Below are 24,114 nucleotides of genomic sequence, written 5' to 3' on the forward strand. Positions count from 1 at the left end.
TCATAATGCATGTGGTTTTATGATCCAGCCGTTAATGAAGTGAATACAATCTAAACCACCTGGGGAACCACGTCTTTATAGTTTACATGCACTTTCTTTTCCGTCGCGATGTATCTTCGTATGAATTCATGAAGCGACCTAGCTAGCTATCATGAAATCAACCACGCTGGTTACCAAGAACTTCTCACGTATCTCATTACTTCTCCTTCCGTTAATACGCACAGCTTCCGGTTTTTATCTAGAAGCCGCCGTAAGCCAAGGCGCTTACTTCACGCGCCCCTATCCTCTTAAAAGCGGTAACGGCAAACCCGAGGTTAAAGGTCTATACGAATGCATTCGTGCCAGTGACCTTCTTTTGAGCAATCCAACCGAGGGGATCGCCGTCTGGAACCGCCCAGGCAGCCAACCCACTCTCGCCGTAGCCCTCTACTATGGTAGTTCCTGTTCCAAATCCCATATTGGTAAAGCCAAGCCGCGGGTTATGATGCTACTCGATCCAGATCGAATACGCGGCGTACATGTCGTAAACTTCAAGGTGTACGGGATATCACCGGAATGCAAAAGTTGGCAGGGCGTAAGGATACGAGAAGAATTGAGGTTCGGCGGTGCGTTGTATGGGTACGATCCTTCCAAATTGCGACCGGGGAGTATCGTACATTGGAATGAAGCGGGGATAAGGAGTATAGAGACCGAAGCCACAAAATGGATCAACGCGATTCCATACGAGCCACTTACTTCAAAACGATATATATCACAGTATCTAAGAGAGGTCGTGGAAACTCATGTCAATCCCGAAGTAGCAATGGACCCGGTAAGAGAAGATACAAAGATTGTTATGAGGAATATAAATGGGTTTCTAGGAATTACCGGTGACGCAATCAAAGACCACCCCTTAGCGAAGGAGTACCTACCACAACTAAAATTGGAGATTGACGACGGTTACGAGCCACTAATAGTGGCGACAGAAGGACTGGGTAGTAATATCCAAATCGGAGAAGTAGGCCCCGCAGTTGCAGAGCAAAGTAAAAAAATTAACCCGTTAATTTGGAACCTTGAGGCTTTGATCGCAAACAAGAGGGCGACTGCAGAAGATATTGCCAACCAAGAGATCCCAATGGGAGAACTACTAGATAGTTTCAATCTGGTTCCAGATACCCCAAGTGAGAAACGGGGATGGTATCTGAGATTCGAATCTCTGATGACGTACAATCTACAAGTCCTAGCAAATGCATGGAGAATCTTTTGGGCTTGGGAGAGAGCACAAAACGAGCTTAATTTAGCGCGGCAGGGAGTTCGAGTTGGTGCGGGAGGTATGAGCCAAACTGAAGTTTTGGATCTCAATGGAAGTCAGAATACCGGTAGAAGACAAAATGGGAGGAACCAAAATGTGGCTTCGGCTCAAGGAATGACTAGTCAGCTGGATCCTAATCGTGTAGAAATTGAAGAAGAGGTGGGAAGACATGAAGGACAAGAAGTCAGGGACGGTGTCCACGGTACCGACGATACAATTAACGAAGAACTCGACGAAGAAATTGATCTTGAAGAGCCATCATCAATCGAGGAGCTTCTTGATGACGATTATTTCCCTATGGACATAGGATCGCAAACAATATCGGAAACGAGCGAAAAATTCTAAGATATGCCAGAAGTGGCCGGGAGGGAAGGCATTACAGAGTTCGACCTAATGACTAGTATAATCGATCTCCTTCCCACAACGTTTTTTATGTATATATCATCGAAACCTATCTGACTTTGTCTCATACCCAGCCCCGTGTACGTACGCCAATAGCCACACTAGCAAAATAAAAATAGTGGGTTGTAATGTCTATTCTGGAACTCTTAGAAATCATTTGACCATTATACTTGGTTGACTTTGTAGGTCTACAAGGCCGTCCGTTCGTTAATTATAGCCGTTGGGCCGTGTCCGCTATCAGTCCCGAGTTCGTAACCGTCTACTGTGCGTAGATAAATGTGTTGAGAGAGGTTGATCCTGTGGCATTTCGGGACTTCCTATTTGGGAATAGAGTCATAGACTCGGTGGAGCGGCATCGGCCAGCACCTGAGGACGCCCTCCGTCACTGTGACAAGGGGACTGTATCGATATCAAAACCGCCTGTCAGAATGAAACGTAGCCAATAAAGCTTCTACCGACATCATCGCTTCTAGAAGCAAGCCAATTGACCTTTGTACTTGCCTTCCCCCACGGGCGATACATCAATGACCCACCGATGTCTGCAAACGTGCAAACAAAGACGGAGCCCAAGAAATCGGCGAAGCAGAATCGGAGCCAAACCGGGCGGGATCTGAAGAAAATTTTGATCGTTTGTTCCGGCCCAGGGAGCTCCTTGAGACTTAGCACAGGAAACTAGCAGGCCCCGTCCGGCTTGTTCTGGCTGACAACCACAGGACAGCCGTATGTTGGGACCGGTACCTTGCTGCATCGGCCTTAGCGTCAGTGGATAAACTCCACAGCTGCAGCAATTCCCCGCCCGAATCGAGCATGCCTTCGTGTGACCTGCGTTCCAAGATTGCTGCAATTTGTATGTTTGGATGGGACGAAGGGAACCAATTGCCCGCTGCCGATTATGAGCAATTGCTTGTACCCGTGAGCCCTGTGCTGTATTGTCAGTGCACACGAGGGGAGTATGTAGCAGGAGGTTGGAGTTTTCTTTGTCTTGCCCACGCGCCGCTTCGCAGCAAGGTATTCCTTCCACCAAAAATTTTACATCATATTAAACCTCACCCACCCCAATTGTCCAACCTCAATCCATTCCCTCTCCCCCAAGCACTCTTCCTATATTCATATTCCTAGATATCTCCTAATTGCCAATAATTGGTATCTCATAGTTTTCTGCCGAAAAGCGGAACAAAAAAAGTATCAACAGCGTGCATATTGCATAGCATCTAATCCCTCCAAACCCCTCTTCACACAGCTCAAGTCAAACAAACTGGAGCCTCGGTAGCATACTCATTCTCCATCAAATTCACCATGTCTCAAAGACTTATGATCAAGAACATCCCCATTTCGAAGCTTAACACCTTCGCCGCTTATACTCGGTCATTCAATTCCTTAACAGCTATCCATAAGCTTGTCCCGCCTTTAGCACCTGCCGCGGCCCCAAATGTCGCCGGAAAACGTTTGCTCACTACAGGCCACAGGGTCAAGTCTATCCTGCAGGCTCGTACGTTTTCCACGACGGTCGCGAGGAAGGTGCAGGATACAACTCAGGCCGCACCTTCTGCGAAGGCGTATCTTGAGTCGGGGGTGATTGCGGGTAGCGGCAACTTGGTCGATGTGAACAAGGTGTTGGTTATTGGTAGCGGTGGCTTGAGTATCGGGCAAGCAGGAGAGTTCGATTACTCCGGTAAGATCTCCAATACTTATCAACAGAATTTATTCACGGTTATGAACGGTATTCTAATATAAAAAAACCTCACAGGATCCCAAGCTATTAAGGCACTAAAAGAGGCTGGCAAGCAGTCTATCCTTATTAATCCTAATATCGCAAACATTCAGACATCTCATTTCCTCGCGGACGAGGTCTACTTCCTCCCGGTTACTACCGAGTACATCTCCCATGTCATCGAGCGAGAGCGTCCAGATGGTATCCTTCTCACTTTCGGAGGCCAAACCGGTCTCAATGTTGGTGTCAAGCTTGACAAGATGGGTGTTTTCGAGAGAATGGGTGTCAAGGTCCTAGGAACTCCAATCAAAACTTTGGAGACATCCGAGGATCGTGATTTGTTTGCTAAGGCATTGAAGGAAATCGATATTCCAATCGCTGAATCTATCGCTGTCAATACTGTTGAGGAAGCATTGGCTGCCGCCGAAGAGATCGGATACCCTATCATTGTCCGTTCCGCCTATGCCCTAGGAGGTCTAGGATCTGGATTCGCAAAGGACCGCGACGAACTCGAATCTCTATCTTCCCAATCCCTCTCCCTCGCACCTCAAATTCTCGTCGAGAAGTCCCTGAAGGGATGGAAAGAAGTCGAGTATGAGGTCGTTCGAGATGCTTCCAACAACTGTATCACAGTCTGCAACATGGAGAACTTTGATCCTCTAGGTATCCACACTGGAGACAGTATCGTCGTCGCTCCATCCCAGACACTCAGTGACGAGGAGTACCACATGCTTAGATCTGCTGCCATCAAGATTGTTCGACATCTTGGTGTCGTTGGTGAATGTAATGTGCAGTACGCGCTTCAGCCCGATGGATTGGACTACAGAGTTATTGAAGTCAATGCTCGTTTGTCTCGTTCGTCTGCACTTGCAAGCAAAGCTACCGGTTACCCATTGGCCTATACCGCCGCCAAGATCGCACTCGGACACACACTACCAGAATTACCAAATGCTGTCACTAAGACTACCACCGCCAACTTCGAACCTTCCCTCGATTATATCGTCTCCAAGATTCCACGATGGGATCTGAGCAAGTTCGGTCACGTCAAGCGTGATATTGGATCTGCTATGAAGTCTGTCGGCGAAGTCATGGCTATCGGTCGTACCTTTGAAGAGTCTATCCAAAAAGCTATTCGACAGGTCGACCCTAGTTTCCTTGGCTTCCAAGGCGACAAGTTTGAGGACCTTGACTATGAATTGTCTCACCCAACCGATAGGCGATGGCTTGCTGTCGGTCAGGCCATGCTTCACGAAAACTATAGCGTAGAACGTGTCCATGAGCTCACAAAGATTGACAAATGGTTCCTTTACAAGCTCCAGAACATTGTTGACTGCCATCATGAGATTCTAAATATCGGTTCTCTCTTCGGACTAAACCAGGAAATCCTGCTGAAGGCTAAGAAACTTGGTTTCGGAGACAAGCAAATTGCTAAGCTAGTAGGCTGCACCGAAGACGAAGTCCGTGCCCGCCGAAAGAACTTCAACATCCACCCATGGGTCAAAAAGATTGATACCCTCGCCGCTGAATTCCCTGCTGATACCAACTACCTTTACACCACCTACAACGCTTCTTCTCACGATGTCACCTTCGACGACCATGGCATTGTTATCCTTGGTTCTGGTGTCTACCGTATCGGTAGCTCCGTTGAATTCGATTGGTGTGCCGTTTCCGCTACCCTTGCCCTTCGTGAACTCGGCAAGAAGACTGTCATGATCAACTATAACCCTGAAACATACTCCACCGACTTCGATACCGCCGATAAGCTCTACTTCGAAGAATTGAGCTATGAGCGTGTTATGGATATCTATGAACTTGAAGCCGCAGCCGGTGTCGTTGTTTCTGTTGGTGGTCAGCTACCACAGAACATTGCGCTTAAGCTCTCTGAGACTGGTGCTAAGGTTTTGGGAACTGATCCAAAGGATATCGACAAGGCTGAAGATCGTCATAAGTTCTCTCAAATTCTTGATAGCATTGGTGTGGATCAACCCGCATGGAAGGAACTCACCAGCTTTGAGGAGGCTCTTAACTTTTCTCGCTCCGTTGGTTTCCCAGTCCTTGTCCGCCCATCTTACGTTCTCTCCGGTGCTGCCATGAGCGTTATCCGTGACGAAAGCGAGCTTGAGGAGAAACTCAAGAATGCTGCGGCCGTTACACCCGATCACCCGGTCGTTATCACTAAGTTCATCGAAGGTGCCATGGAAATCGACGTCGACGCTGTCGCCCACGAAGGAAAGTTGTTGATCCACGCTGTATCCGAACACGTCGAACAAGCCGGTGTCCACTCTGGTGATGCAACTCTCGTCTTGCCACCCCAGAATCTCGATGAATCCACAATGGCCCGCGTAAAGGAAATCGCAGTCAAGGTCGCAAAGGCCTGGTCTATCACCGGTCCATACAACATGCAGATCATTAAGGCCGATAACCCAGAAGGTGGAGAACCACAACTTAAGGTTATTGAATGTAACCTTCGTGCCTCTCGTTCCTTCCCATTCGTTAGCAAGGTCCTTGGCGTCAACTTCGTCGATGTTGCAACTAAGGCTCTTGCCAACACTGCTGTCCCGGAGCCAGTCGATGTCATGGCAAAGAAGGTTGACAGGGTTGCTACCAAGGTTCCACAGTTCTCGTGGACCAGATTGGCAGGCGCTGATCCCTTCTTGGGAGTTGAGATGGCTAGTACCGGAGAAGTTGCTTGCTTCGGAAAGGATCTTGTTGAAGCTTACTGGGCTAGTATTCAGTCCGTCATGAACTTCACAGTTCCAGAACCTGGTAGTGGTATACTCCTTGGCGGTGATGTGTCTGCTCCGCACCTCAGGGAGATCGTTGAATACATCGCCCCAATGGGTTACAAACTGCTTGCTGCTAACCCTAAGGTTAAGGCGGCCTTGGAGAAGGAGGTCCCATCTGCCAAGATCGAGGTTGTCGAATTCCCAAAGACGGATAAGAGGAAATTAAGGGAGCTGTTCAAGGAAAAGGACGTCAAGGGTGTTTTCAACCTTGCTGCTGCCCGAGGCAAAGATTTGTTGGATGAGGATTATGTTATGAGGAGGAATGCGGTCGATTTCAACGTACCGCTGTTTATGGAACCTAAGGTATGTTCTTCAATCTTAAATACTTTTCATCGCATAAATTCAGATAGATACTAACGTTTACTGTGTAGACGGCTGTGCTGTTTGCTAGGTGTTTGAGCGAGAAGTTACCCAGGAAGGAGGGTATTCCAAGCGAAGTTATGCGATGGAGTGAATTTATTGGCGGAAAGCCATTGTAAGATGAAGCATGCACGGTCTGATCACTTGGAAGATTACAAGTGCTATTGGCATGGAAACTTACTAAAAAAACTTTCGACAAAGGATTCATGAGTCTAAATCCTTGTGTTTTTTTTCCTTCTATTTCTTTTTCCGTTTCCGTTTCTTTTGCTTGAGCATCATTAAAGGTTTGAGATTTATTGGCACGGTGGGCTCTCTTTGGTGATATCTTTGATTGAAGTAGATGTATATAGAAAAGCAGAAAACTATATTGAAATGAGAAAGCGACTATGATATGATTCGCGCTTCCAAGCTATAGATAACGCCCTGATATCAGGCGATGATGTTAATATTTCGCGATTATAATTGATGTACCGATCTATCCCATTATCGTGGCACCAGCTTCTCACTGCCTATGCGTATACGGAGTATCGTGTACTTCAATCCATCGCCTTCAACTGATCATGCTGACGGGGCATCTCCATATCATTAGATCTATAGATTCTTTAGTTATGCAATTATTTTGTGTATCTCTTTTTATTCATTCTCCTTTATATAATTATCATAAACATGACAGCACTAGCTAAGGTAATAAAAAGTAAAGAAAAGAAAAGAAAACAAAAGAAAAGAAAGAAAGTTATGAAATCATAGAAGGTGAACAATCTACCTACTTGAGTAGCTAAGCTACATATACCATCATACCCCACTTCCTAACTGACAATAATAAAGAAAACAAAACTGAGAACGTGCAACGAAGTAAACTATATATACACCGCATGAAAGAAAACAAAACGAAAGAAGAACAGAGAAGGAGTAATAAAGAGATATCAGAAGTAATACTGCGGGCTCAAAAAGTTAGTAAGCCTATCACTAGGCTAAGCGCAACCGTCAAAGGGACATGAAGAAATCCATGTGCAATGAGCATAACCGTGCACACAGAAAGGGGAGGGCACTAAAGAGCTAGTACGTGCGTCATTCAGAAAGATAATCGTAGCTAGAATCTTGAACAGCCTTTTTTAAGAGACGAGTAACACATATTATACCTCTCGAAAGAAAGCACCACCCAAACGATGAACGACGAAGGGACAAAAACAGCAACCAAAGCGAAAAAAAGAAGAGCACATGAGATATACGACCACCGCTTTTGTTTGGAGGCTTAGGTCATACGTGGGAGTAATAATGATCGTGATAATTTCACCATCTCTTTTTTCATTGTTTTTTTTGATTCCGTTAGGAGAAGAAGTTGTTCCTAACTATTGATTTGCCTTCTGCTAATCGCCTTTCGCTGGAATATTCGAACCAAATATAGAGAGATGTACCGCACTCGCCGATCTCTCTTTCTCTAAAACGTTACAGGACAGCAGAGTTGACAAAAAAGGAGAGTAGGTATGCGAATGTGGTATGGGAGGAGGTGTGGCATGGAGGGCGAAAGGGGTGAGTTAAAATGCTTAATAATAAAAAAGTGCCTTGGAAAATTTGCAAATTGACACAGAACAAGCAGTGGATAAAAAAAAAAAAAAAAAGAAGTATATCCAAGTTCAGAAAAGAAAGGCCGGGCCAGCGCATAATTACCATAATAGAGTCTCTCAACAATTTGAGAGATTGGAGATCATAAAATTTCAGCTTTTAAGCTTCCGCAGCGACTTCCTTGCTGGCCTCGGCGGCAGCTACTACCTCCTCTTCTTCTTCTTTCTTCTCTTCACTAGCGGTTTCTTCCTCGGCTAGAGCTAGGGCATCGGTTTTCTCGTCTTTCTCTGTAACACTCTCAGTGCTTTCTTTGGCGTCAGATCCGGCGAGCTCGACTTTCTCTTTCGGTTCTTCGGTCTTCTGCTTCTCAGGCTCAGTTGACGGTTCAGGGCTCTTGCCGGCTTTGTCCTTGCCGCTTGTGCTTCCCTTCTTGACACCATTTGGTTCAGCACCGGATGCCTCGGGGTCATTAGCAAGGAGCTGATTCCACTCATCCAACATCTTGAGAGTGCGATCCTTGAATTTGTACTTATCATCAAATGGGATACTGGCAAGACGAAGAAGAGCCTTCAGGACCTTATTGATCTTAGTCTTCTTGATGATCGCAACTTCAAGCTTGGGGTACGATTCAAGTTTCTGGAAGTAGTGGTCGATATTGACGACCTCCTATATTTCAAAACATCAGTCAACATCCATACAAATTCTAGCATTGGGGTAGGGTCAAAAGAGCTTACTGCTTCAGTTGGGACTTTATCAGTGGTAAGTAAGGCCTTCTGAATCTTGTGTCGAAGGTACATAACTTCCTTCTCTTTCTGATCTTTTTCTACAGTCAGGTTTTTCGCCTTAGCCGAGGAAGAAGTAGCCTCGTCTGGAGTGTCATCCTTTTCGACAGCCTTCTTCTCAGCACCCTTAGTCTTCTTCTTCGCGCTCTTATCAATGGTGTCTTCCTCTTCTTCGGAGGCAACAGCAGCGGTTCGCTTTTTAGATGACTTTGGGGCCGGGGTTTCTTCGGCAGCCTTCTTTTTCGATGCACCGTTAACGGGAGTCTTTGTCTTAGAAGAGGCTGGAGTTTTGACGTTCTTGCCGGTATTTTGCTTCTTCGGGGTTTTCGTAGCCTTTGTCTTCTCTAGTTAGTAATTGCTGCTGCATCGTGCTTTTGGTGCGCAAGCTTACATCTTCAACCTCCTCCTCTGCTTTACGCTTCTTCGACTCTTTCGCTGGAGCGGCCTTCTTCTTGCCTTTAGGAGCCTTGACTTCAACCTCTTCTTCCTCCTCCTCATCTTCTTCTGGTTCATCAACATCCATTGCATCGGCTTCTTCTTCCTCCTCATAAGCGTCTGCCTTAATGTTGCGGATATCTTCAAGCGAATATCCCTTCTTAGCGTTTTCGTAAGCCTTGACGATGTCCTTGGCTTTTCCACGTGGCGAGAAGGCGTCGATGGCGGTTTTATCGAGAGGCATTATCTCTGTAAACATCGTCCAGGCGCTGGAGACGGTCAGTAAAGTCAGGCAAAAAGACTAAGAACAAACGAGAGCATGAAAACAGCAAGGAATTTAGGAAGGATGGAGTAAGACTTACAAGCTTTCAAAGTTGTCAAGGAACATGATAGGCCAGTGACCTGCAGAGCTGCCACGGGCAGCAATCGGGATATCCTCCTCTGCCATTCCCAACATGCTAAACTTGCCCTTTCGCTTGCTAGTGCTGTCTTTGGGGCGGGCGTTCTTGACGGCGTCAGGAAGCATATCGTCTTCGACAATGATGGCTGGCCAAGGAGAATACCCCTTCAATCGAGCAAGCACGATCATACCGGGCTTAAGAGCCATATCAGGACCAGCCTTACCACCGAATGATTTGCGTTTGTTGGCAGAACTGGCGGCAGCAGCTCCGGAGAGATTGGTGGAACTCTTCTTCTTAGCGGGAGTACGTGGTTTGGTGGCTTCTTGTGCCTTTTGGGCGGCAGCACGCGAAGGCCGGTTGGCCTCAGTGATGGGGGATATGGCAATCGAGTCGTCTTTGTCATTATTATCGACCGGGACTGTGGTTTGTGTCGTGTCATTATCCTCAGCTTCCTGTGGAGCAGGTTCTTCCGAAGCTTCATCGTCGTTAGCTGGCTTTTCCGCGTCTTCGGAGGGTTTGGCTGGTGTGGTGTCAGCGACGGCATCTGCAGGTTTAGATGGCTCAGGAGACTTGCTGTCGGTGGTAGTAGCCGGCACCTCGACCTCCTTTGACGGTGCAACGGTGGAGGTAACCTCCGAAGCGGTTTCCTTAACTTCCGATGAAGTTTCAGTGGTTGCCGGTGGCGCTGGTGACTTTGCTTTATCTTCGGTAGACATGATGAAAGTGGTCTGAATCGATCAGAAAGGACGAAATATGGTTGGAATGAAGAACAGAAGATTGGCAAGAAGTAGGGCCGACTGTGGAGAGGACTTCCAACAGGTGATTGTAGGTGTACGACGCGTTTTTCAGCGTCTTTTCAGGTGCCTGAGGAGGCGGCAGACCTCAACTAACGGATCTTTGGTACGATTTGAGGATTGCGACTTCGAATCGCGCGTGTCTGACGAAGCTGGATTGGACTGGCGCTTGACCGGGCGATTGTGAATGCAGTGGTGGTGATGTTGGTGGGGGGTTGATGAAAGCCGGGAGGTTGTTGAGGATGAAGGAAGAGAGGGAGAATTGAGAGGGAGAAGAGGAAGAGGAAGAGGAAGAGGAAAAGTGGGAAGGCTTAAAGCCAGGCAAAAGAACGACACCATCAAAACGGGCATCGGCAACGGCAACAATGCGCAACAACGCCAATAATACAACCAACACCCAGCCACTTTTTAGCTGGTATAGCCACAGTGCAGCGCAGAGCACCCTCCCCGATCCATTCGATCGATGGAGAAGGAAAAAATTGGAAAAATTGGAAAAATTGGAAAAATTTGAGGGACTGACTAATGGCCGAAGCAGACAAAGGGATTGGTCCAGGTTAGTGGCAGTCACAATAATGCTAACATTGTAAACAATTGTGATGATTGCTAACAAGTGCTAAAGGCTTATAACTACGCCACAGGATATCCCAAATATTCAAACAAAGAAAAAGATTTTTCATATCTGATTACGGATAGACAGCAAGGATACATGATATCCTATGCAAAGCTCGTCTTCCTGAAAAAATCGCAGTCGCATGAGAGGAAGTCTGCGTCTGGTCCCAGCTCTCTCCCAGAAAATGTTATACCTAAAACGGGTCGGGCTGCGGAAAAATGGGATACCCCAGTCCATCTGTGCATGATGTCACTGGCGTAAATACCTCGCCATTGGTTCGCTTTTTAGCGGATGCCATCGAGGGAGCTGACAGCATTTTCTATCGAAGCGAGCTAGCTCCTTGGGGAGTAACTGTTCGATTCCATGCACCTAGCTGTGGAGTATTAACATGGTTACTTCCGCTGGCAGGATCCAATGCACAAGCATAACGGGTGGACTACCATGCAAAGATGAGAACTCTCTCTCTGGATCTCTACTATGTATTGAGCTATCGCGTGTCGACGTGGTTCGTCGGATAATACGAGTACACATCCATCCACAGGCGTCGCGGCTTCCCACGCAAAGTTTGCCAGTCATGTCTCCCAAAATGCAACAAAAACTTCTACACCACCGTGTTGTACACTTTCCGTTCGCGCGTGGTTAGCATCTGTTTTATTACTTAAATGGCCCTCGAATTGATTCGTATACTAATCGTAACTATAGATCGTCTAGTGTGGTGGAAATAGGATATTAGCGACAGACTTGGCATAGTAACTAGCAGGCTAATATATCATCGATCTCTAGATTAAAACTCAAACAGAATGTCCACCTCCAGCGGCTGTTTCTCCCATGATAAAACAACTATTACTAAAATCCTCCATCTGGCAGAAACGATCTGGCTGGCGAAATCTGCACAGGAGGCCCCGGTGAGGCATTGTTCAGCAGCAATCTTCCTCCAACTACCTTCTCATCCTCCTTGCTTCGCTTTAACTTTACCCCACCCTTTATCGCCCTATCTAAGATGAAACGCTTCAGACCTGAGGGATCAAATTTAAACTCAGGACGAAAAGTCAGCTCAGCTGCCATCACTCCCGCCACGTGGGGCACTGCCATCGATGTTCCACTCAGGACTGCCGGAACGGTGTTTGATGTACTAGACAAGCTCGCAATGTTGGTCCCTGGTGCATATATGTCCACACAGCGCCCCCAGCTTGTGCGGGGATGACGCTGGTCGTCAAAAGCTATAGCACCAGTAGTAATCACGGGGAATATTCGCGACATTCCAGCAGGGCTAGCTCCACAGGCATCCTTGTTCCTGTTGCCTGCGGAAACGGTAACATGTATACCTTCCCTGAGAAACCGCCCCACCATTATTTCTATAGCGGGCCAGCCCTCATCCACACCTGCAGATATATTGACGATAGAACCCGCAAAGCCAGGGCTATCACGACGACCGCGATGATGACGAAGAATGGCATTCCCGCCGCCGTAAATATCCTCATCAAGTATATCGTCTCCCACTATCACCGCAACTCCATATATCATGGCGCCTTTTGCGACCCCAAAGGTTCTACTGGCAGCAATTCCAGCAACATGTGTCCTATATAACGTCCAGGTAATTATATTAGCTAACATGGTTCTCGCAACCTAAAGACAGAAGTTCGGATTTTCAAAGCTATGTTTTGGGGGTATATGGAGTTGAGATGTGGAAAGTACGAACCCGTGCAATGCCATATCCGGGTTATCATCCACGTCAGTGGGAATCCACAAGAGCCTCGCTCTTCCCTCAAAATCAGGATGGTTTTCATTGAGCGACGTATCAAGAATATATATATCAACCCCAATACCCGCACCCTCACGAAACCTGTAAGTGTATGATAACGAAGCTTGTTCCGAAGCCGAACTTGTAAACACTGGAGGCTCATAAGACGAAATTCTATAAAGTCCCCAAGGAGCGCCACATTGTTCAATTATTGGAAGATCACGCCCATCAAACCCCCTACGGCGGCACTCAAACCCGGGGGCGTTAATATATGGGACTGTAGCGGGACGAATCAGTCCTAGAGAAGGTTTGACTCCAGGGTTATCCTCCGGAGGGGGTTCGAATACCGGAATTCTCTTGTTCTGTTCGACAAACTCAACATATTCCAATAGTTTAACACGTTCGACTTCGGGCAGCGTCATATTCATTTTCAAAACTCTCATAGTCCCCTCCCCGCCTCCGAACGCATGCAGCTGGCGCCCGTTGGGAGTCGTGAAGTACTGCGAGTCACCCTGGTCTAATGCTCTTGATGCCAATGGCCCTCGTTTAGGATGCTTGCTCTCTTTAACCGCTGCACCAAAGCCCATGTTGGCGAGGATGGTCTCCCATGGTCGATTTTCGGAGTCTTTGAAGAGGACGAGGTAGGGTAGGTATTTTTCGGATGGTTCGGGCTCTGGAACGTCCTTCTGGGCTGTTGCTGGCTCGGTAGTCCGTCCTTTTGGGCCGGTCTCACTCTTGTTACCTCTCTCGAGTGGTGCACAGCACCCCAACGGAACCACAGCAAAGATAGCCACGACAAACAAGGTGAGAGATATCTTCATCTATAATGTCCAGGTCGAGAAATACTCCAAGAGGTGGCGACAAAAGTATCTAGATATACACTGCTACTTGAAAAACGACCATTCAGGCTGCAATAGGACGATATTAGGTGCAGAAGAAAAGTATTTAGCTTGATTACAACGGAATTTACTTTATAACCCCAAAGCAGGCTCTATTTTCTTCTAACGTCACAGTGTCGAGGCCAGATTTTTCCCTAGCTACTCTGGTTCTGACACTATGATCGTAATACCAACATGTTATAGTTTCGATTAGACCCGGGTTAGAATGAATTATAATTACACCATTGCCTCTAAACCGGCAGAGCGCTCTAGATTTAATATCACAGGACACTATCCTCGGCCCCTATAATACTTGGTTACAAGACTGCTATAATACATCTAAATAGAAGAGAGAGAAATTATATTATAACACAGGGATCCAAATTTGATATCCGTTGCCTTTGCCTCTTTAAATCTGCCTCTTCGAATTTGAAATCGAATAAGATAGCTATTCTGCATAGACTTACCCGTTCTGTCCGCCACCAACTTTTCATCTTCCCAAAGACACCAAATTTGTACTCAAAACGCCAGAAGTGTCAAAAACGCAACATTACAACATTAACAACCCCTCATCACGCCCTCATAAAGTAGGTATTCTATACGTACAGTACACATAGTTCAATTTCCGGAATGCCTTCTATGAAAAGTCGCATCAAAAAGTTGTTTTTAAACGGCAACGACAAGGACCAGAAACTAAATGCAAAATCAAAAGAGTCGGGAGAACAGGGTCTGACAGCACGCACCTGCCCTCGTGGCGCCGATGTCAACACGAGTACCGTTGGTACGGTTACTAACATCACGGCGACTTCGTCAACTTCAACTCTCTCCGAAACAGGAGCTCTAGAACTTCCAATAGTTGATTACAAGGATGTTTCTCAGATCCCAGATACATTGATAAAATATCCTGCAATTTATCTAATCAATCATGGGCTTCCACCTGCGCCATTCAGCCATGCAAGAACACTCTTGACGCTCCCGAAGAAGATAAAAGATACCCTTCGGGATCCAAAATCAACCGTTCGCGGGTATAATAATGCAAAAGCCAGTGGAAGAGAATGGTGGGACTACAACCCCGCCGAGAAGTTACTTGGGCCTCCCGATAATGAAGAATTCGGGAAAGATACAACTGAATTTTTCAATCAGAGTATCGGGATACTCCAAAAAATCTGCCAGCAATTCAACTCTCAGAGGCAGCTAATACCCCAAGAAGTGTTCGAAGAAGAGGGCTTCAGTACTATGCGCTATCTCCGCTACTCCCCAGATGTCATAGACCAACAACCCCAGAACCTGGATCAATCTACATATAACACCGTTCTAAACAGCCATAGAGCCGATGATAATGGTGAAGCAATTCCACACATAGAAGCCCACACAGATCTCGATATCCTTACTCTCATCACTGCAACCGAACCATCTGGCCTCTACGTTTGGAACCGTCGCGGAGAGGTGTTTTCTGCACCACCGATAGATGGAACAGTGCTCATAATGGCAGGGGATTTAATGCCATTTTTTACCTCAAAACCTGGAAAGTCCCCGTTAGAACAACATGAGGGTGTTGAGGCCATTGGGGAGGATACAGTTTTACCAACAGCGCATACCGTTGTAGTGCCGAGGAGTGCCGGGGAGAGATATTCCATAGCGGTCTTTTTGAGGCCGAGGAGGGATATGATTGTTGATAAGAGAGTGGTGAAGAGAGGGGAGAAGGAAGTGGAAGAGGAAACAGCGTTCTGGTGGTTGGCGACGGAGAAGTTGCATGTCGAGGGAAGAAAATGCTTTTTGGCATAATTTATCAATGCTTTTTTTTTACAGTAACTCTGACCCCTCAGTCTGGAAGATAACTCGACATCGTCAATTTTGACAGTATAGAAGTTCAGGCGAAATACTTAATACAAGATGTCCTCTCCAATTTGATATGCTAAATTCATCAGTTTCGCCATGCTTTCGGAAATATTCAAATGAGGAAACAATCTGAGAGAAGCTACCTAGGTAAATAAGTGAAGAAATACTATCAAAGACCTGCTCAAAAATCCCATATACTCAAACCTAGGTACGAATCCCGCGTAATACCACATGTTCCTGTTTATAGCATGACCCATGCCCATGATGCGACGATGCAAATAATCGATCAACATGGTTTCCTAATCTTCTATACAAAGTTGGGTCTGGGCATCTCCACTCTCTTAGTCCAGGCTCCGGCATCTTACCCCTCCAGACAAGTTTTCGATTAACTTGTTCCCAATAACCTTCTCCAACAGCCACTTCCAATCTCAGTGATAGTGGAAAACCGTCCCCTTCTACACCTTCGTCTAATGGTTTAAAGGATATCCGCACATACTCCATAATCTCCGCGTAAGGGTGCGGCTTGGATAGATAAACTTCTCGTATCGCTTGCCATGCTTTTGAGATAAGCTGGCGAACAGTCATAGTGGGTGAAACATGTATGCTTGTCAAGCTAGCATCGGGGTGTACTTGCCACACGACCCTAGGTAAGTGAAGTAAATGAAGGACAGAGATCATTTTCTCCTCATCTTGATCAAAATTCGCAGATTTTGGATCACTTCTTCTGTCATACTTGTTGTAGATAGGGGTTGAGAAGACCGGATCATCGAAGAAGGGATGGTCGACGGGGAGTTTGATTTTTGTTGGATATTTCCCTGATTCTAGAGGGCATTTTTCGAAACATAGTTCGTAACTTGTTATTTGTAAAGTAGTTTGACAGAGGATTGCGTTTAGATAGGCGTGACTATATGGTTTAGGAGGCTTTGCGGGCTGGTGTTTATGCCCTGCATGGAGCGTGGGGAATGCATAGGTATCGCGTAGATAGTTTTGGATAATGTATGGGAGCGCTAAATTTATTACATTATAACGCGCGTTAGATATCATCGTTCTATTAACTGTATAGCTATACGACTCATATTATTTTGTAAAATGATATCAATTCATATAATATAATACGACGTACCGTAGATCTCATTACAACGGAAACAAGACGAGTCGCATTGGTATTTATTATAAAGAAGCCGGTGGATCTGAGGCTTTGTATCAGACCGTGACGAACATATCGGTGTATCCTGCTGAAGGCCTCGAGCTCGATAATTCACCAAGTTCATATCATTATGAACCCCGGTAGATTCGATTTCACTGTACCGAGCCCTTCGGAGCCGACCAGAAGTAACTAGGAGAGACTTCCAAAGTCTACAAACCCGAGCTACTGATATCTGGTCATAGAACGATAGTTCCGAGAATATCTGGATCTGGAGTTCGACTGGAAGACTGATTATCAAGAACATTTTTTTTAGGTTTAAACTAGGAATAGGATTGCACTAGTAAGACTACTGACAGGATTAGTTTTAGTTAATACGGGAATCCGGGCCAAATGTGGGGGATTCAATAGATTAAGTATTGCATCAGAACGACTCCACCAAAGGCGGGATACAGGGGTCGATAGCTTGCAGCCTTGTATCCGCTGTCAAGTTTTAAGCCTCATATTAATCCAACTCTCGATCCTTCTTGCGACGCCTTGGAATGCTGCAGCGGCAGCCAATACAATTCCTCCAATCGCGCGGCCGACACGAATCATTCTTATGCAAATGTATCAGGCTGTCATGAATTAACATATGCGTAGGTAGTACAAATCCTAAGTAACTTTACGTCCTTACCTTTGTGATACCGACCTCGTTTGATATCTGACCACCCCTGAGGTGTTGGCCAAATGTTTCTGCCTCCTAAATGCTGCACGTGAAAATACGCTGCCTTTCTTATGGTCGCGCTCTGCGTATAGCTCGACATAGAATCCTGACAGCCTCGAGGCCTCGTGGTGGTGGTCCCACTTTCTGCCGGTTTATGTCGTGGACTTGGCGTGCCAAATTGGAGCTTGACATATCAAATCTTCTGGATCTATGCAGCGAATATTAATTGGTATTCAAACAATTCCCCACGAAGCACCCCCATATTTTCGAAACTAACTCTCTGACAGTAGATGTGGGGGAAATTCAATCCTCTCAGCCGGGTTAAGGTTGCTAGTGCAGTCATAAAATCGGATCCTGTAGCGGGCGGGAACGAAGGTATCGATTTCCTCGTCGGCTAGTCCTAGGGCGAGCTGGCGGCTTCAACACATCACCTGCTTCTTCCTTGTTGCCTCCTAGTTTCGATAGTAGATACTAGTGGGAGTAGGAGTACGGGTCTTCGAGAAGTGGGGATGAAATCGGAAGTCAAGGTTTGTAGTATCTTTTTTCAAATGCTGGCGACCAGCTTCTTTCAGATTCTATATCAATGGCTATCCAAAACCCATGATATGATACTTGATTATATATCCACTATTGCTCGACTGATCCTCGCGGACAGGAATGAGTAATCTTGGTATTCATAGCCGCCAACTTCGTCGTACTGAGGATCGAAGTTATCCCTGTCATTGCACTGTCACTGTCATTTTCGCTTTCTTCTCCCGGCCTATACTATTAGGCCATGGTATTGATATTGACAATCGTTTGAGACATTGCGTAGAAGTGAATATAGTCTGAGGATTTAAATACCTTCTATATCACACAGGATACGATTAGGGCCGCATTGAACTCTACTAGAAAGGATAGGATTCGAGACGGAAGCTCGAGCGGAAGAGATGAAATTGAAGGAGGTGTGTCAGGCATGGTGAGTTATAACATTTTATTGCGCGTGTTGACAGTCGAATGTAAGTATATAGGTACTTTACGTTTCCGACGGCTGAAACACAGAAAGTCGTGATTTTTTATCAATTATCCATCGTGAGAGCTGTAGTTTGTATGGTGAAAATATGTAAGTGCCAAATATTGACATCTGAATTAATATGATGTGACATGCTTGTACGTGTTCATGAATAGGTATCTGGAGTTGCGGTCTCCAGATAGTCAAAGATACCCGTTTTATAACAGATGTAATTACAAATGCTTCAACCAGCCGCTAGCAGACAGTCGAATTGTAAGATAGGTATTGGACCCCCACACTAACGCCCGTTAACTGCCTGAAGACTTCTTTCCTTGACCTTGTCGAGCGCTATGAAACTAAACCTAGACTGGTGATGGCATCAAGTCCTGTACGTTAATTGAGGACTAGCTCTCAATTTGACTTGGCTCCTCCTCCTCTTCAATGTCAAAATCTATTTCCCCAGCTTCTAAATCAAACTGCAGCGTTGGTAATTTCGAGGGATCTCTCTCTCCTCTATGATGAGTCGGAAATGTAAATCTAACACGATACATCTTTTCCTTTACCCATATTGCAGTTGTATCCTCCGACATCGCCTCTCTCATCATTTCCCAAGCCCGTAACGTAAACTCTCGTATAGTAGTCGAAGCCGAAACACAGAGTTCGTTATCTTTCGGGGTAACCCCGATTTGCATTCCTGGTGTTCGGATATATAGCAGCCAAGGGAATCTTCTAAGGTCCCCTTTCTTCATATTCCTTCTAGATGTCGGTGCTAAAACTGGTTCATTTAGAAATGGGTGAGTTGAAGAGATCGGGATGTGAATATGGTCGCTAGCGGAGCTAGAGTTGTCCAATGGCACGCAACTTTTAATGCGAAGTTCGTACGTGCTAATTCTTTGATCGGGGCCGAGGATCCCAAGTAAATAAGCTTGAAGATATCGGGTGACAGAGTCGGGATAATAGCCTTCGCTTCTTGGAAACCCGCAGATATACTCATAATCCACTTCCAATTTCTCTTAGAATTAGTGCTATAGCCAAAGTATCTTAATCAAAGCAGAATTAACTTTACTAACATAGTCTCTCATTACATTCCGAGCAGGCGGAATTAGCACAGGGTATCTCATTATATAAAAGTTGGTGAACGTATATTGGCTCTGCCTGCTGTACAGAGGAGATACTGCCATCTGATCTAGGAAACAGCTGGTAACGGGATGCTTGGAGCTGTGGGGTAACTAAGAGTGCGCGCCATAAAGAGCAAACCTGATACGCCGCGACTTGTGAAGTAATGGGCAGGAAAGAAAGAATCTGCGTTAGAATCTCAGAAGGGATTGTATCGATGGGAGAGGTCGACATCTTCATTGAGTTTTAATATGAAGTTTGAGGTTAGCATACATTAGAGGATGTTAATTTGAGAGACCACAATGGTAATTCGAAGTGCATTCACGACCTAGTTGTGCGTATAGATCGTAGGGTATTTGGAAATAAAGAATCACATCCCCATCCGCATGCAACCTGATTTCATTTATAAAATTTATTGTTCGGGATGCGACCAGGGTATCGATATTACCTATTATCCTGGATCCTTCTTTAGCGTGTGTGTGGCACCTCTGTTTAGATCTCATTTACTCACGCCAATTCTTCGGATTAGCCCAGCTCCTGTAATTCTATAGAAATAAACTAATAATAAAGATGCATATTCGAGCGCATAAGTTCCATTATATATTTCCCCCCTCTTTTCTCGTAGCTTTGACACAAAACCTAATTTGATCCTGACAAATAGTTTCGATATCAATGATCCCAAAGTATAACTCCGGCGTCCCGAGCATTGAACCGCGAGAAAACACTCTCCCAAACACCTCCACATAATGTCAGGTTTTCAACTTCCTGGCAGCATATGCCTTCTACATCCAAGCTTAGCTTCAATATTGGTAACCCATCTTCCGAAGCTCCAATAATACAAAACCTCACCTGGAGCGCCTTTTCAATATCCCGTGCAGGGTTTTTATAACATATCTTCCTTAATCTTTCCCACAAAACATCTACGAGCTGGCGAACCGTGAGCCCTGGATGAATAGGAATAGTTAAGTTTGCGTTAGGGGTTTCTTTATCAAAAATCCTCTTAGTGCAATGGGGAAAACAGGCATCGTATTGGAGATGGAACTTTAACATTCCTTTGGGAATCGACAGTAGTTCCCCTAACTCGGCCATGTAGACACCTTCGCTTATTGGAAGTGCTGGTGTATACTGGCTTAAGGACGCTGCAGTGGCATCTCCGGATCCTCTCTCTCGCAAGAGCCATCGAAGACGAGAGCTATGTCGGCGAAAGAATGGTGTATTCATTCTGGCTCTGATTGACGAGTAATATTCAGGCGATAGGTCATGCTGAGGCAACTGCTCATATGATACCACTGTTTCGTTAAGAAGCGGGTGAAGGTGTGGGATATCTATTTTTCGAAAATTGCCACTTCTGGCTTCCGCACTCGCTGGAGAAAATGTACAATTTTCTATCCAAAGCTCGTAAGAGGTGAGCTCCGTGTTCAAAGGGTGTAGTTTTGCTGTTAAGAATACGCGCTTTGCAGTTGCGGCTGACAGCGTGGGATATTGTGCTTTGTGGGATTCTTATATTATAAAATGTGAGTTTGACGTATATCTAAGATCAAAACTAGGCTAGGGAATTGCAATTAAGCCACTCAACATACCGTATTTGGTTTTGCATACAGGACAATGAGAATTACAGTAGAATCGACTATAAAGTAGCCAGTGAACTCTAAATTCCGTATCTCCACCATGGAATATCGGATGACGAAGTTCTTGTATATCGCGGGAAGAAATTACCGCCCGCCATAGAGAACACACTTGGAGGGCAGCGGGGTAGTCCCAAGGATGAACAAACGAGAGAATATGGATCTGAAGCTCGACTGGAAAGTTACTGAAAGTTGACATTGCATTGTGCGTTTAAAACGATCTTCAGAAACTAATAAAGTCCAGCGAAAGGTTCAAAGATCCCCTATGTAATATAGGTTTACGTACTTTACATGGCCGGCTGTTGATGAGTCGACATGTCCGGCGGAAGCCAGCCCAGACTCCGAATGATAAGCTCCGAGCATAAGCGGACGAATCTCAATACATAAGTGCTTGCCGGGCCGATGTGCGTGGGGTAGACATTGTGGTTTTTTTGTTTGCGACAACGCACACTTCACTGCTGCATGCTGGCCGAAGCGACGTTGCAGCATGCAGGAGCATGCCTAGCCTCGAGACCACTACCTCAGGAACGGAAGATAATATAAATTAAGATATGTGAGTATAGGTAGTTATATACTTTGTATCTGATTGCAATTGGTAGTTGCATATGGGAGCCAACATATACATACTATAATATAAGAGTGTGCCATTAATTTGTACAAGTGCAAGCCTTAGCCTCAGTACCACAGTTGAGAAGTCTGGCGACGAGACAAGGTAAGATGGTATGTAGATAGTTATCTGGTGGCAGTCTGCGAAAGAGATAACTAGACAAGTGAAGGGTGGTGAGATGCGTCTTATATAAAAGTATTGTCGTACCTATTACGAAAAGACAACAGTTTTTTAATTTCAGGGCGCCGGCACTTTTCCCATTCAATATTTCTAGCGGCCACACTAGCAAATTAGGGAGGAGGGGGAATATGGTGCCTCGTCTGCAACAGTCCGCATCTGTATAATATTGTAAAATAATATCTTTTCCTAGATTAGTCCAACCTGCAGCAGCAATTAATTCTGGTTTACGAGATAAGTTCAGCCCCATCCAGTGCAGCAGCTGCATTGGGTACCCCAGCCGCTTATAAGTGCATTAAAAGCCAAGGATGTTGATATCACTATGTATATATTGTGATCATGAGATCCTTGAGTTAAGGAAGAGTCAAGAACCCGATACCATATACATACAACTTACATTCGCACATCTACCTAGGCGAGTCACGATTGTTTATAACGGCAGGGATATCTATAATAGCTGTAGATATTGGGCCGAAGAGCGCGAAGAGCGCGAAGAGCGCCCAGTCTCTTCTATTGCCTTACTAGTGAGATTACTTAGAGCGGTTTCTGAACTCTTATTAATGTAAATATATATCGAAGTGACTAATCTTAATCGCTCAGGTTATAAATCTGGTCATAGATAGCGGATTAATCCATTGAAAACATCATTTCTCACAAATTTGAGTCCCAGGTAATCGTGGGAAGCCATTATACTATTGTGGAAATTTGCACCCTAAACCTAGGTATCTACGTGACATATGGTTAATTATGATCACACATCAAGGCTTCTAGCAAAGTCTTAACGGCGTAATCTGCATAAGAGTTAAATGTCACATAATCGCACTCGGAGCTGCACCCGTAGTCCCACCCGTAATTATGATGGCGTTCCTATTCCTAAATGCGCGCCAATAACTAGTTTAGGGTAATCCTGCATACTTAAGTTTAAGCGAGTTTTCATAGCCACCCGCACACAGGGATAGAACAAGCAAATGAAAGCAGCCCTTTCCTTTATAAGTTAGGTAAAAGATATTGTGGAAAGCATTTGCAACTACCTGGCATGGGTATCAGAGTATACCAGCCAATAATTATTAATTTTATACTCCTATGCTTAGGAAAGTAGATTATGTATGTCAGATTTCATAAAGAAGAAAAGTTGGGCGCGTGTGAATTAGAAGAGACGGCGATTAGTTAAGTACCTCCAAAGTGCGAGAGTGAGCGCTAGTGCAGGGGTAAGCGGCCCGCAGCTATTTTCTGTCATGTAACTAACTAGTTTGAAGGTCTTAAACAATATGGATTCGTTTTTGACAGCTGGGGCTAGTCTCGAGTACATTATTAATCAATACAAAACAATTTTCTGACATCCCATATGGCTTTGTAGTAAGATGACGCGGAGAAAATCTTTCTTATCTATATGTACAACTAGTAGCAAACCGAGGGGATATCAAAATTCAGTTTTCTTAATTGGGGTTCCTTGAGACTATTGGCGGAAAAAGATAATACATAACCCAAGGCTACAAAAAGCATTGGTTCCCTCACCAACGGTTCGAAAAAACACTATTTGAAACTTCTCCCTGTTTTCTGATAATTTCGTCGCAACAAGCACCCTCCGCGTCCAAATCAACTCGTAGAATAGGTTGAGTCCCTTCATCTGTATACGCTTCAGCAATCGATAATCTTACTTGATGGACAGTTCGAACATTATTCCTTGCATATCGAAAGCACAGACGCTTAAGCGAGACCCAAATTGACTCGACTGTACTTTTCAGCGTCATATATGACGCTATGGTAATAGTTGGCGAGCGTCGAACGGATGTCGGGTTTCTTGTGAAATTGGTCGTGCAATGTGGAAAGCAAATGAAATAACGAATGCCAAGAATCGGTGCGTCCTGACAACTAATATCCACAGTAGTATCTCCCATCTTGGGGCGAAGTACAGGTTCTCTCATGATATTGAATTCGGAAAAATCATCTTGAGTGAATCGAATTACTTTGAAATCGTCAATGTTAGGTGGTGAGAGCCCCCGCGTACTAGAGCATTTCTCGATCCAAACCTGGTAACCGCAGATTCTGGCATTGCTGTCAAGGGTTCCAACTAGGTAGACTCGCTTGAAAGTAGCAGAGGATAGAGTGGGATATCGTTCCTTATCGTTTTCTATTACGCCTACAATTTCAGTGG

The 24,114-nt window shown here is 45.4% G+C and overlaps 6 protein-coding genes across 6 annotated transcripts; 3 read left to right on the forward strand and 3 right to left on the reverse strand.

The window, feature by feature from the left end:
* Positions 1–151: 151 nt before the first annotated feature.
* AOL_s00188g270 (uncharacterized protein) lies at positions 152–1,636 on the forward strand (the record flags this gene model as incomplete). Its single annotated transcript, XM_011128518.1, has 1 exon — positions 152–1,636. The coding sequence occupies one exon, from the start codon at positions 152–154 to the stop codon at positions 1,634–1,636; it is 1,485 nt and encodes a 494-aa protein (XP_011126820.1).
* A 1,353-nt stretch (positions 1,637–2,989) lies between these two features.
* AOL_s00188g271 (uncharacterized protein) lies at positions 2,990–6,669 on the forward strand (the record flags this gene model as incomplete). The annotated part of the gene is made up of 3 exons (XM_011128519.1): positions 2,990–3,365; positions 3,441–6,493; positions 6,562–6,669. 3 exons carry the CDS (start codon positions 2,990–2,992, stop codon positions 6,667–6,669), a joined length of 3,537 nt encoding a protein of 1,178 aa, XP_011126821.1.
* A 1,603-nt stretch (positions 6,670–8,272) lies between these two features.
* On the reverse strand, positions 8,273–10,447 carry AOL_s00188g272 (uncharacterized protein; the record flags this gene model as incomplete). Its single annotated transcript, XM_011128520.1, has 4 exons — positions 8,273–8,779; positions 8,848–9,228; positions 9,287–9,599; positions 9,693–10,447. The coding sequence occupies 4 exons, from the start codon at positions 10,445–10,447 to the stop codon at positions 8,273–8,275; spliced, it is 1,956 nt and encodes a 651-aa protein (XP_011126822.1).
* Positions 10,448–11,981: 1,534 nt separating this feature from the next.
* AOL_s00188g273 (uncharacterized protein) lies at positions 11,982–13,697 on the reverse strand (the record flags this gene model as incomplete). The annotated part of the gene is made up of 2 exons (XM_011128521.1): positions 11,982–12,714; positions 12,835–13,697. The coding sequence occupies 2 exons, from the start codon at positions 13,695–13,697 to the stop codon at positions 11,982–11,984; spliced, it is 1,596 nt and encodes a 531-aa protein (XP_011126823.1).
* A 687-nt stretch (positions 13,698–14,384) lies between these two features.
* On the forward strand, positions 14,385–15,539 carry AOL_s00188g274 (uncharacterized protein; the record flags this gene model as incomplete). Its single annotated transcript, XM_011128522.1, has 1 exon — positions 14,385–15,539. One exon carries the CDS (start codon positions 14,385–14,387, stop codon positions 15,537–15,539), a length of 1,155 nt encoding a protein of 384 aa, XP_011126824.1.
* A 258-nt stretch (positions 15,540–15,797) lies between these two features.
* On the reverse strand, positions 15,798–17,044 carry AOL_s00188g275 (uncharacterized protein; the record flags this gene model as incomplete). The annotated part of the gene is made up of 2 exons (XM_011128523.1): positions 15,798–16,600; positions 16,717–17,044. The coding sequence occupies 2 exons, from the start codon at positions 17,042–17,044 to the stop codon at positions 15,798–15,800; spliced, it is 1,131 nt and encodes a 376-aa protein (XP_011126825.1).
* Between the last annotated feature and the right edge of the window lie 7,070 nt (positions 17,045–24,114).

The sequence above is a fragment of the Orbilia oligospora genome, assembly GCF_000225545.1.
Source record: "Orbilia oligospora ATCC 24927 unplaced genomic scaffold scaffold00188, whole genome shotgun sequence".
Lineage (NCBI taxonomy): Eukaryota > Fungi > Ascomycota > Orbiliomycetes > Orbiliales > Orbiliaceae > Orbilia > Orbilia oligospora.